The sequence below is a fragment of the Sitophilus oryzae genome, unplaced genomic scaffold, assembly GCF_002938485.1.
Source record: "Sitophilus oryzae breed Bouriz unplaced genomic scaffold, Soryzae_2.0 scaffold_1190_pilon_pilon, whole genome shotgun sequence".
Classification (NCBI taxonomy): domain Eukaryota; kingdom Metazoa; phylum Arthropoda; class Insecta; order Coleoptera; family Curculionidae; genus Sitophilus; species Sitophilus oryzae.
Genome location: NW_022145827.1, coordinates 861,104 through 874,139, shown reverse-complemented (window position 1 = coordinate 874,139; position 13,036 = coordinate 861,104). Strand labels below are relative to the sequence as shown.

The 13,036-nt window shown below is 33.0% G+C and overlaps 1 protein-coding gene across 1 annotated transcript in view; it reads right to left on the bottom strand.

Annotated features, from left to right (window-relative positions):
* Positions 1–12,309, bottom strand: part of LOC115891700 — a 68,022-nt gene extending 55,713 nt beyond the window's left edge. The window contains exon 1 of the mRNA XM_030912241.1: positions 11,491–12,309. Within this exon, the coding sequence (XP_030768101.1) occupies positions 11,491–12,085 (595 nt within the window). The 5' untranslated portion in view covers positions 12,086–12,309. The remainder of the gene's footprint in view (positions 1–11,490) is intronic.
* Positions 12,310–13,036: the final 727 nt, after the last annotated feature.

The following is a 13,036-nucleotide window of genomic DNA, read 5'->3' as shown; positions in this document are numbered from 1 at the left end:
TTGTTAAAAATGCATATTTTTAAAAAACTATTAAAGTAGTAGTAACTCCAAAACGGTAACAGATATCGATATGCGGTTTTCACCATCATGTTTTTGACAAGAATTGAGCTCCAGACACCGATATTAGTTTTCGTCTATCTCCTATAGAAAAGGGTGATTCCCTTTAAAAGCGTCGAATTTGACCCACCCTGTACAGTTTATTGCGTTCTTGTAGAGACAACATCTTTGTGTTACAACAAATAATTGAAAAAAGGAGAGCTCGAAATTTGGGTACGCATCTGGTATTTATAGATTTAGAGAAAGCTTATGACACGGTGCCTTTGAAGAAATTATTTGAAATCTTGGTTGAGACAAATGCGAGTAAAACATATATCAATGCAATCTGGAATATGTACAAAAATCCAAAAAACATGATGACAGGGGAAGTTTTTATCGGAATCCTTCTTGACATCAAAAGGACTCAGACAGGGGTGCAGTTTATCACCTACCTTATTTAAAATATATATCCAGGAGGCATTGAAAAACTGGAGAAGGAAGAGTAGAGCTATGGGAATAGAGATTGACAACCACTGTCTCTCGACCTTGTTTTTTGCAGACGACCAAGTTATCATTGCCGGTTGTGAGGAGGATGCCGACTATATGTTCAGGGAACTTGAGGAAGAATACGATAGATGGGGACTCAATATCAACCTCACAAAAACCGAATACCTGAAAGTAGGAGAAGAACAAACTGAAGATCCTGAACTACACCTACATGAAATTAAAAGATTTAGCGAATATAAATATTTAGGAACTATTATATCTGAAGAAGGGGGGAACTCCAAGAAAGATCTACATAGCAGAGTTCCCTCTCCTGTAGTCACATAAAGCATCCATCCAAACAAAGCTAAGGATTTACAAAGCAATCGTAGAGCCAACTTTAATATACGGTGCTGAATGCTGGCAATTTACATCAAAAGAAAGAAGGATGATCGAGTCAGTGGAGATGGACTTTCTTAGAAGAGCATGTCGAATATCAAGGATGGAGCACATTAGAAATGAGGAGATCAGGCAAAGAACAAGGCGAATATATACAGTACATCTGTCCGTTCTGTAGCTACGGGGTATCCGTGAGAAGGGAAACGATATTCTCTCGATGTTTTTTGTAAAAAATTAGACGACGCGTCCCATCAATAAAAATTCGAGAAATTTGCAGGTAGTCAATAAAATGAGTGGGCGGAGCGATTTGCGATGACGTACTCGTCAAGTCAACGTATAAAATATATTGCTGCTATATTTTATATATATATATATATATATATATATATATATATATATATATATATATATATATATATATATATATATATATATACCTTGTCATTACTTCGGCCTATTTTGCGAGTAGTGTAGTGGCCGTTTTAGAGTTTTCAGGTTATAACATACTGATTTAATGTACTGAAAAATTTTTTGAAATAAGTAATTTTTATAAAATAATGTTACTTTATAATAATAATAATAATAATAATAAATAGTCTTTATTGTAATCCATAAGTATTACAAAAGGCGAAGTTGAAGCATTGCTTCCTATCTTAACCTATACATTTACAAAAAAAAAGACATATAATATACAATGCATATTCAATCCTATAAATTCATAGAAAAAGAAACCCTGCTACTTTTTCCAAAAAAAAAGAGCTACAATAAATTCAGTTACAAAAAAAAAGAAAACAGTCTATCTTAAAGTTTACAATTAAACCGCTTACATCCAACAAGCACCAACCAAAAAAAAATAATAAAAAATATAGATATGTAATATAATGTACTTATCAAGAAACGTGGCTTATTATCAGTCTTTTAGCTTCCAATCTGAACTTTTCAGGCGGGGCACTTTTTAAATTGATAGGGACATCATTGTAGAGAGCTGCTATGTTATAGCTAAATGACCTTTCAAAAAGGGTCGTTTTATGCTTAGGCGGTGTTAACAAGAATTTATGCCGGAGATCTAGATTGTGCGCCTCAAATCTAAATTTTATTTTTTGGTACAAGTATTCAGGTTGTTTTTTAAAGATGATTTTATTATAAAGGACTAGACTATGTAATCGTCTTCTCTCACTCATATCTAGCCACTTAATTTCTTTCAGTTTTGCGCTAATGCCTGTATCGTATTTTCTCAACCCAGATATCATTCGCACACAATAATTTTGAATATACTGTATTCGCTTTTGGTCACGTGACAGTAAGCATGAACTGTAGAGCACGTCACAAAACGTGAAATGTGACAGAACAAGGCTGTCACAAAGCATTTTCTTCATGTTACTGTTCAGCAGGTGTTTACTCCGATATATTAATTTTAAATTAATGAACGCCTTCTTAATACAATTGTCAATATGCTCTGTAAACCTTAAGCGAACATCCATGAATAACCCTAGGTTTTTTGCCACATGAGTACATTTCAACACTTCATTCTCCAGGCTTATTTTGACAAAATTTTCATGTCTATCTCTGCATTGGGACCGTCCAAAAAGTAGGAGTTGGCATTTTTTTGGATTTAGTTCCAGGGAGTGCGCCTTAGAAATATTACAGAGGAGAGCCAAATCAGAGGATAATTTCTCATTTGCTACTAAAATTTCGGAAGGAGGGAAGGACAGGTACAATTGTGTGTCATCAGCATATAGATGAATAGAAGCATATTTTAAATTGCAGGTGAGCTGAGACGTGTATAGGGTAAATAGCAATGGCCCAAGTATGGAACCTTGAGGCACACCACTTGTAACGCATTTAGAGGTAGATTGTTGTCCTTGGATTTTTACTGCTTGACTTCTTCCAGTGAGATAACTTTTGATAAGTTTACAAGCATCGTTTTTAAATCCCAGGTGTTGCAATATAGCCAGGAGTAATTGGTGGTTTAATCTGTCGAAGGCCTTAGAATAGTCAAGCAAGACAAGTGTTGTGAGTTCACCACGATCCGCTGCTTGCAGTATGTCATCCGTCACCTTTAACAGAGCTGTGGCGCAGCTATAATCTCTGCGAAAACCGGACTGAAAAGAAGGTAATAAATTATATTTATCAACATAATTTCTGATCTGTCCCTCTAGAATTCTTTCAACTATTTTAGACATAGTGGGCAATATGCTTATAGGCCTAAGTTCCGATAGTTGGGTGGGCGATGCAACCTTAGGAATTGGTAATAAAAAGGAACTTGTCCAGATGCTCGGGAAAGAAGCCGTTTCAATGCAGTAGTTTACCAAGTGAACAATAAACGGAATAATGTAAGGACAACAATTTAATATCATAGAGAGACCAATTCCATCCATTCCTATAGCCTCTGATTTAATAGAAAAGAGAGCAGAACAAACCTCATCAGTTGTGGCTAAGTGGAAATGAAAATCTCCGCTACCTTGTTTTATATTATGTTGGTAGAATGCCAACATGTCAGGATCCGGGGCTGAAGAGTTTGAAGAGTTTATGAAGAACATATTTATTTCTTCAGCGTTACCGAGTTGGGGAGGGATAGTAATCCTAGCAGATTTAGTATGAATGTCAAGTTCTTTAAGCAATTTCCAATTATTTTTAGAATCTCCCAGCTGAAAGTTATTTTCAAGATAAACTTTCTTTACATTTTCTATGGCTATAGACACCTGGTTACGGAGTTGTCTGTAGCATTCCCAGTTGTTGGACGTTTTTTGTTTTTTATATTTGGTTAATGCCTTATCTCGAAGACGCATAAGGCATTTTATATTTTGAGAATAATACTTTAGAATAACTGCAATTAAAATGTGTTATATAAAAACATTTTCTTGCTTTACATTCTAAACACTTTTCTTGTTTAGGTATGGACTGAACTTAGCAGATACTGTAATTTAGACATCAATACCGTACCGATAAAAAACGAATATTAACAAAAACGAAACAACAAACCAAATCAAAACAATAACTTGTTATATTTTATCAATAAACGAAAATGGTGGACTTTAACAAGAAGTTTTTTTGCTGGTTTAGGTTTAGAAAAATTTCTAGAATGAAAAACAGAAACGTGTTTCCATGTAACTGGCTTCAGCTAATCTAAAGTTGAAGAACTGAAAATTATGCATTTCCAGAGAATCATTTTCGTGACTTTCTATTTGGAAAGGCTTGCAAATACCAAACCAAACCAACTCATTTTAGCTAAAATAAAGTAGCCCTGATTTAAGCAATTCTAAAGTTGAAAAACTGAAAGTGATAAAATTTTTGTAACATACTATTCAAAAAGGCTTCTAAATACTAAATAAATTATTACTTCTTACATAACTGATTTCAGCTAAACGAATATATCCCTGATTTCAGCTATTCTAATGCCGAAAAACTCAAAAAGTATGCATTTCCGCAGAACAATTTTCATGGCATACTATTCCAAGAGGCTTCCAAATACTAAATAAACAAATCTATACTAATATATAAAATCCTTAAGTGACTGACATACTGATTAATCACGATCCTGCTCAAACCACTCAACGTAAGAAGCTCAATTTTGGCATATAGGTTGATTCTAGGGTGTAGAGGTTCGATAAGAAGAATTCTCGAAATTCCAGTTCCAAGAGGGTGAAACCACCCCTCAAATATTACAATATTTTAATTTAAAAAACGGTCAAGTTTCCGAAAAAACGCTTAAACACGTATATTTTATTTTAACGCATAAACACGTTTTTTACATATTTTAAGATTTTTTAAAAATGTATACAGGGTGTTTCGAAAAATCTGGTCATTGATTAATCTCGATCCTGCTTAAAGCGCTTGACGTAAAAAGCTGATTTTTGGAAAACAGATTGACTTTAGGGTTTAGAGGTTCGATAAGAAGGGATTTTTCGAAACTCGAATTCCAAGGGGGTGAAACTATCCCTCAAATATTAAAATATTTTTTATTTAAAAACCGGTAAGTTTTTCGGAAAAACTCTTAAACACGTATATTTTATTTTGTTGTTTTATTTTAAGATTTTTTATAAATTTATACAGGGTGTTTCATAAAATATGATCATTGAGTAATCACGATTCTGCTTAAACTGCTTGATGTTTAAAGCTGACTTTTGGCAAACGGATTGACTGTGGGATGTAGAGGTTCGATAAGGAGGGGTTTCTCGAATTTCAAATTCCAAGAGGGCGAAAACGCCCCTCAAATATTACAATATTTGTTATTTAAAAAACGGTTAGTCTTTCGGGAAAACGCTTGGACTAGCATAATTTATTTGGTGTTTTTACATATTTTGAAATTTTTTAAAAAATCATAGAGGGTGTTCCAAAAAGTTGGGTTGGGTAATTTCTTAACCACGATTCTGCTTAAACTGTTTGACGTAAAAAGCTTATTTTTGGCAAACGGATTTTTCGAAAGTCAAATTCCAACGAGATGAAACTACCCCCTCAAACATTACCAAGTTATATAATAATATCGCCATATTGTTTTTTCTCATGCTGACATAAATGTGAGAAAATTTTATCCAGTTTGTTTGTTAATGGAAATTTTTGCTTTGCTTTATCATCACCAGTAATTCGACGCGAACGAAGTCACTGGTACACGCTAGTATTTCTTATATAACTGATTTCAGTTAAACGAAAGTTGGTTCCATTATTCTCCAAATACGACTAACAAGCTTTGTAGTAATATTAGTTGTAGTGGGTTAATAGAACTCCCTGGGTATACTGATTACAAAAAACATAGTTCTGACGGTGAAATAAATCAACAGACCGAAATTCAATTACTAAATAATCTGAAGAGATTGCCAAGAATTACTTTTTAAAACAAAATAAAATAAATATTTTAAGTACGTTGAGTGTTGGTGAACACCTCGTATATAACATTCTGAAATAAGCATTCTCCATGAAAACACGATTGAATTGGCTTAACCCATACATATTTTATAGTGTGAACTGTTAAAAAAAATCTAAAGCAATGAACACAGAACAATAAACGAAAAATATTATACAGGTACCAAATACCATGCGAATGCGATAAATTTTACATTGGTGAAACATCTAGACCCTTAAATGTGCGAATTAAAGAACATAAAGATTATTTAAGAAAGGGAGATTTTTACAAATCTAAGATTTGTCAGCATTTATGGGACACAGGGCACAGAATAAATTTTAATAATGCACAAAATTATAATGAAAGAAGCGATAGCCTTTAAAAGAAAAATAAAAGAGGCTTTTTTAATACAATCTAATAAAAATAAATGTATTGCTCATGCATCTATAGATGTTAGTAATGTATGGCAATCGTTTCTTTGGTTTTAAAGAACATAACATACCTACGAAAAAATTAAAAATAATCAGACAGAAAGTTTGGGGCTTTTTGGTTTTACCTTATTAAGTAAATGATATCAGGTAGTAACTGTTAATTTTGAAGTTTAACTTGATATAATATCATTTTAACAGAACGTCAACGTTTTTTGTAGACGTATCTGTTTTAAAAAACTAAGGTGTTCTCGAATAGTTGAATTTAAATATTTTAAATAGTTTTTTTCTTTATTCTTTGTATTTTTTTTTGCTTCTGACGACGGAAATATATAAACTTTCAGAAACGTTAAGCATTTTTTTGTTTGTTAGACAAATTTGTATATCTGTAAACCTAACTTCTGACAAGTAGTTTCCGTTTGGGATAAACGTCGAAGTGTTTACGAAAAATAACTATTTTATTTTGTAGATTTTCTTGTAGTGGCGGAACACCCATATAGGATTCTCTATATAACCAAACAATATCATTGTAGTAAAATGGCAAAGCAGATTTTTTTGCAAGAATACTTCATTTTTGAATCTAAAATAAATATACCGATAAAAGATGTATACTATTTAATTAGCGCGTTTCTTGATATCTGCTAAGTCTTCATATTTATCACCATTCAAATTATTCCAGTATGATGAATGTGTGCGTGCTTATTAATCAAATTTTAATTAAATATTTCTATTCATTATACTAAATAAGCACAGATAATTACAGAAGTAATTGTTTACCATCATGCACTGTTTTTTTTTTGTATTTATAAGAATATTTCACTTTCAACTTCAAAGAGAATATAATAGAATCGCCTAGAAAGTCAATTTCTATAGACATAAATAAAAATATTCCACTCATAGTAATAAGGTGAGGCATCTTTAATCCTCCAGCCCAGAAGAATTTGTATTTATTTCGATGTTTTTAAGTAAATTTATGCGTGCTACAAAGCGGTTTTTGTGTGCCATGCGGCGCGTAGACCCCAAAATAAAAAGCTGACCATCCGTTAGGTCAGTTGGAATTACTCCCGTTGAATATCAATGAAATTAATGTTGTAAATTTGCTGTTATTTGTTCTAAAATTTTCAATGGATTCGTATGATCAAAGCGAACTATTGTCTAAGCAAATTGTTTTACAATATACTGGGTGGTCCGAACTGTATTCCGGAAACTTCGGCAGCATATTCTGCAGATAAAACGAAGTAGAAAAGTTCATATAAATATAAAATGCTTAGTTTTGGAGATACAGGGTGTAGAAGTTTCATTTATGTTTCGATTTTTTCCTAATAATTTCTGAAGTAACGTCAAGAATTGGATGAAAATTGGCGTCTGGAAGTTTTTTGACATGAGCAATTTGATTTTCGTGTCAATATGACTTCTATTTGTAGGGGGCGCCACCTACATGTGTTTTAACTGTTTTGAAGAGTAATAACTTTTCGTCCTTACCTGTATAAATCTACTGAGTGAAAGAGTACACATTTCCGTGATTTTCTACGTAAAAAATGTCTCTTTGTAAATATCGCTACGAGCAACCGTTTTCAAGATATTTAGAATGGAAGTAGTCAATACATGTCATTATTGACAAACAATAACATAATGTTGAGCAGATTTGACTGAAATGATAAATTTCGGAACTTTTTATTTTTTTAAATTAATCATAAATTTTTCTTCGAAAAAATTATGATAAAACAGTATCTGTTGAATTTTTGACACAAAATTATTTCAAATTTATGATTTCAGTCTAATAAGTATTTAGTATTACATGTTTAATTTATGTCAATGATGACAGGTATTGATAATTTTGATTCCAAATATCTCGAGAACCATTACTCGTAGCGATTTTTACCAAGTAACCTTTTTTACATAAAAAACGTCGTAGATGTATATTTTTTTACTCGCTAGTTTTATACAGGTACGGACGAAAAGTTTACCGTTCAAATTACCGTTCAAAACAGTAAAAAAATATGTAGGTGGCGCCTTCTACAAGTAGGAGTCATAATGACATAAAAATCAAATTTCTCATATCAAAAACCTCCCATACACCAATTTTCATCCAAATATTGACGTTACTTCAGAAATTATTTGGAAAAAATCGAAATATCCCCTGAATCGACAGCCTGTATTTCCAAAACTAAGCATTTTAGGACATACATTTATACGAACTTTTTAACTTATTTTTATATGCAGAATATTTTGCCAAAGTTTCCGGAATACAGTTCGGACCACTCTGTATAAGTCTCATTATGATGTGTGTTAATATTTATTTTACTATTATAAAGTGATTGGATTTTCCGAAAAAGCTCCTTACAGGTTGTTCAAAAAATATACGGCTAAATTTTAGGATGTCGTTTCTCATTAGAAAATGTGTAAAACAGTTTCTATAAATATATGTCCGAAAATTAATAGTTTTTAAGATAGAGGATGTTAACTTTTTTGAAAAATAGTGTTTTTGTCATTATTTTGATAGTTGACATGATACTTGACAATGAAAGTTTTATAGTACTAGTACTGTTTTAGAAAATAAAAATAAAACAAATTAATCGCAGGTTTCTGGACCCGATTAAAAAAATCCAAATTGCAGGTAGAGTAAACTGCTAAAATACTTGAAAACAAATTTAAGCAACAAATTACAATTTATAACCTTGGTGTTCAATACTACCTACAGCAAATGCTAAAAAATAATGATATGGAATAATTTAATTACAAAAAATCTGTTTCATTTGAAAAGTTTTAAGATCTTGTTTCTTTAAAACTATGCTTTTTGGTACCCATTTTTATACAAACTGTTTTCCTCTGAAATTCAGCCGTTAATTTTTTGCACACCCTGTATGTTGTGTACACTTTAAAAATATTTTTATAAGTATAGAGAGTTTCCATCAAATTTAATACAGGATGTTATATTCTGCTTGATATAATAGAGTATTGCTAAACAAATATCGAAACTCAAATTCAAAGACTGCAGAGTTAAGAGAGGAGCAAATTATGGATTCGACCACCGTCTGGTCGTTGCAGAATTAGTAGTACCTTTCCAGAGCAGAGCCAAAAGTATAGAATACACAACATCACAAGAACTAGAAATTGAAGAATCTGAGCGTATTAAGTACAAGCTTCATTTACTACACGATGCCAGTATTAAATGGTTGTACCAGAGAAGATTAGATGTAGCCCTAGAGGAAGTGAAAGCCTGTAACGATGTAGAACTAGAGTATACCAACCTAAAAACCCTAATTAAAAAAGTAGCTTTCGAAGTTTTAGGTGAACAGAACATGCAGAAAAAAAAGATGAACCTGCTTGGATAACTGACAGCATAAAGGCCTTAATCAATGGCAAACAAAAATTCTATCAAAGATGGCTCTCAGACCGAACAGATACTAACTGGAGTCATTACAAGCAAAAAAATAGAGAGGTGCGAGCCGCCATTAAGGTAGGAAAAACAGATATTTGGGAAAGAAGGTGCCAGCAAGTGGAAAGCCTAATAGGGGGCGCACGGAGTACTGAGGTATGGAGAACAATCCGACAAATGAAAACCAATCAAACGGACAAGCTCTTGAATAGAGATCTACCAATCTTAAAAATATTTGCACTTACTTAAATAAGTGCAAATACACAGGGTGAGTCCTGTAGTTATGATGATTTAGAAGGTTTGATATTGATTGACATTGTGATATTTGTGTAGAATTAGATTAAAAAATATAACATTGATGTATTAAACATTTATTTGAATAACCTTGTATATCTATTAAAATTCTCTTAAATTGCATTTTTATAACTGCGCTTCAACTGCATACAGACTTTCTTTTTAAATTTTGAATATAAATAACAAACAGGAACTGAAATGGAACTTTTTCGTAACTTTGGACCACCCTGTATAAAAATAAATTGCTAATATTCAGTTTATAACAGTTCAATAGTACCTGAGCCATCCTGTATATAAATAATTTTTTAATATTTAGTTTGTAACGTTAAATGGTAGCTTAAATGTGAGTTTATAAGCATACATAGTGCGTTATACGTCGTTCCATCACTCCAATCATCTATGAATATGAGCTGTCATTTTTGAAATAAACCAATAAAATTGCATAAAATCAAAGACGGACGATGCAAGAAGGAAATAAATATATAAACTCACATTTACGGGTATGCTTTATGTAAATATAAAACGATCTGACGTAATTGTTCTCACGTCAAACCACAGTAACCTAATTGTAGTAGAGAAGGCATAGATGTAGAGGTTTCATTTTCTTTAGAGGTTATGTTATCATTTTAATAGTATTGTCAAATAGTGCCTTTTACATGTTTAAAATGAATTAGAATTCTGATAATAGAAGGTTACTTTACCTCTACTTTCCACTTTACCCCTACCCCATTTATATTATGTAATAGTTTTGTAATAAATTAGATACTATACAGGGTGCTACAAATTCGAGGTACGAGCATTGGTATCTCGGAAACCGTAATAGATACGAAGATTGAACGAGTTCTCCCAAAAACTGAAATAAAAAATGCAGGCCCGTATTTAAAAAAAATAAGTTGGTCTCTGTATCTCACAAATTATAACCTAATTTGAACATCTAAAAATACTATCAGATGGCCCTAATAAAGTGGCTATAGAAAGTGTAATTAGTTTTTTGATTTTCTAAAAAATAACGACAGGAAAAAATAAAATTAATTTTCAAAAAAATCAGTTTTTTTTCAAAAAACTCAGTAATCCTTGAAATTTTTAAAACTTTTTTGATGGCATCTTGGTAAACATCCCAAGACGCAACTTTGCTCCAATTTAACTATCTTCGTATCTATTACGGTTACCGAGATACCAATGCTCGTACCTCGAATTTGTAGCACCCTGTATAGCACGGAAACAATGCTTTATGAATGGTTCTGGAGTTTAACCGTTAAAATTGTTTAAATTTTATAGGTATAGTTTCGTTACGAATTATTCTTACTTTGAGTCTATATAACAATTTTAGTTAAGCTATAATACGAGCTACATTAAATTGAATTATTGCTGATTTAGTCTGCGATGATCGACAAATTTAGTTGTTTTTCGATGCCTTAATTAAAAAGTTATAGAACCAAATTATATTAATTCATTTTCTAAATAAATTTAAAGACAATTTTTTATTCCACCCGGCATCATACGCGGTGTAAACAAACCCCATTACCAATCACCGAGCGCTTTAACCATCAACAATAACAGTTCTACTTTCTTCCGCGTCATATCGACCGACCATCGCGCCACCTGTCTCTCAAATTCCACGCGCCACTTACGTATTTTCTTGATCGTCCTCCCTTCCTCCACTCCTGCTACCTCATCTTCAGGAAAATCCCTGGAAACCACCTGCAAGTTAACCAACGCCCCTCGATCCTTGTACCCCTGCGGCGAGATCCTCAGCACACTATTGGGAAACAGAGTGTCCGGAAGTGACAGCTCCATATCGTGAGTCATCAGGAACCTCGTGGCATCGTCATGTAACGACCTTGACATTGATTCGATCGGGGAATCGTGTTCGTGGTATTCAGGGTCTTCCAAATCATCGCTCGAGTTTGAGATTATCTTGTATTTGTCGTAATTGAGATGGTTTTTGGAGAACTTGAGATAGTTCGTGAATTCCACGTCGTTGGTTTCATCTAGAGTCTTTTTAAAGTATTTGTAAACGTTGTTTTCCACGCACGTTAAGCTTGGTTTTTCACAGTCTTTCAGTAATAGCGTCCAGAGTTCGTTGTGGCCTGTGAGGTTAACCAAGGTGTCCACCGGAACTTGGGGTAGGTTCGGACTGTCGTCTACGTCATTTTCCGGGGTTAAGGACGCGGAAACTTTTTGAAAACAAACGAGGAACAGTACGAAGTAAACTACGCGGCACATAATGAATTAAAAAACGCCGTTTTTAGTGATAAAAAAAGATTAGAGTGATTAGAACCGGAAAAAGCACTTTCGTTGGCCGCGTTCGACGTGGTGTTTCGAATCAGGACATTCTCGAGACGCTCTCTCGGCTGCTACTTGGTCGCGAATACGAGAAAAGCACGTTTGGCTGGTGTTTATCGGCTGGTGGCCCACTTTCCGGGGACCCCACTTGGACGGATGGACAGTCTCGTGGCGTGAATGAATTTAATTCATCTATCGATAATCGATGGCATTGTGAGATGACGGCGGTTAAGTCATTATTTGTTTCGTCTGGTTATGATGGTGTATGAACGTGTGTTTGTTAAATATTGATGCATTTATTCTCTCTTTAAATGGGGAAAAGCCCCCACTCCGGCATGTAATTGTGGGGCTCTACGGTAGACTGTTTAGACATATTAGGGAAGAAAGCGTCCTTACGGCATATGAGAGAGATTTCCTGAAGGCAATATCAAGTGCAATTGATTATGTAAAGAGACTAGATGTTTGTTTGTGACAAGTTTGTTTTTTACATTTTTTTTTAATTTTTCTTTTCTTATATTTGTATTTGATATTTTCAATTTTTGTTATTATTTTTATTTTATATTTATAGCTGTGATAATAACGTGTAATTTTATGTGTACTAAAGCCATACGCTAAATAAATGTTAAATATGGATAAAGAAAATAATTAATTAATTGTGTGGCAGAAATTCTACTGGGTATTTGCCACTTTAATATGAATCACATAACAAATATCATTATTGAGTGTTGTCATTGAATTATTTTTTTAAATTTTTGTACTTTGATATATCTAATTAATTTTCGATATACAGTGTGTTTCAAAAAAAATGTACCATCTTTCGTGGGGAGATGCCTCACGTAAAAATACGATTTATTTTTCATATCAACATAGGTTCGATTCTGCTTTGTTTCC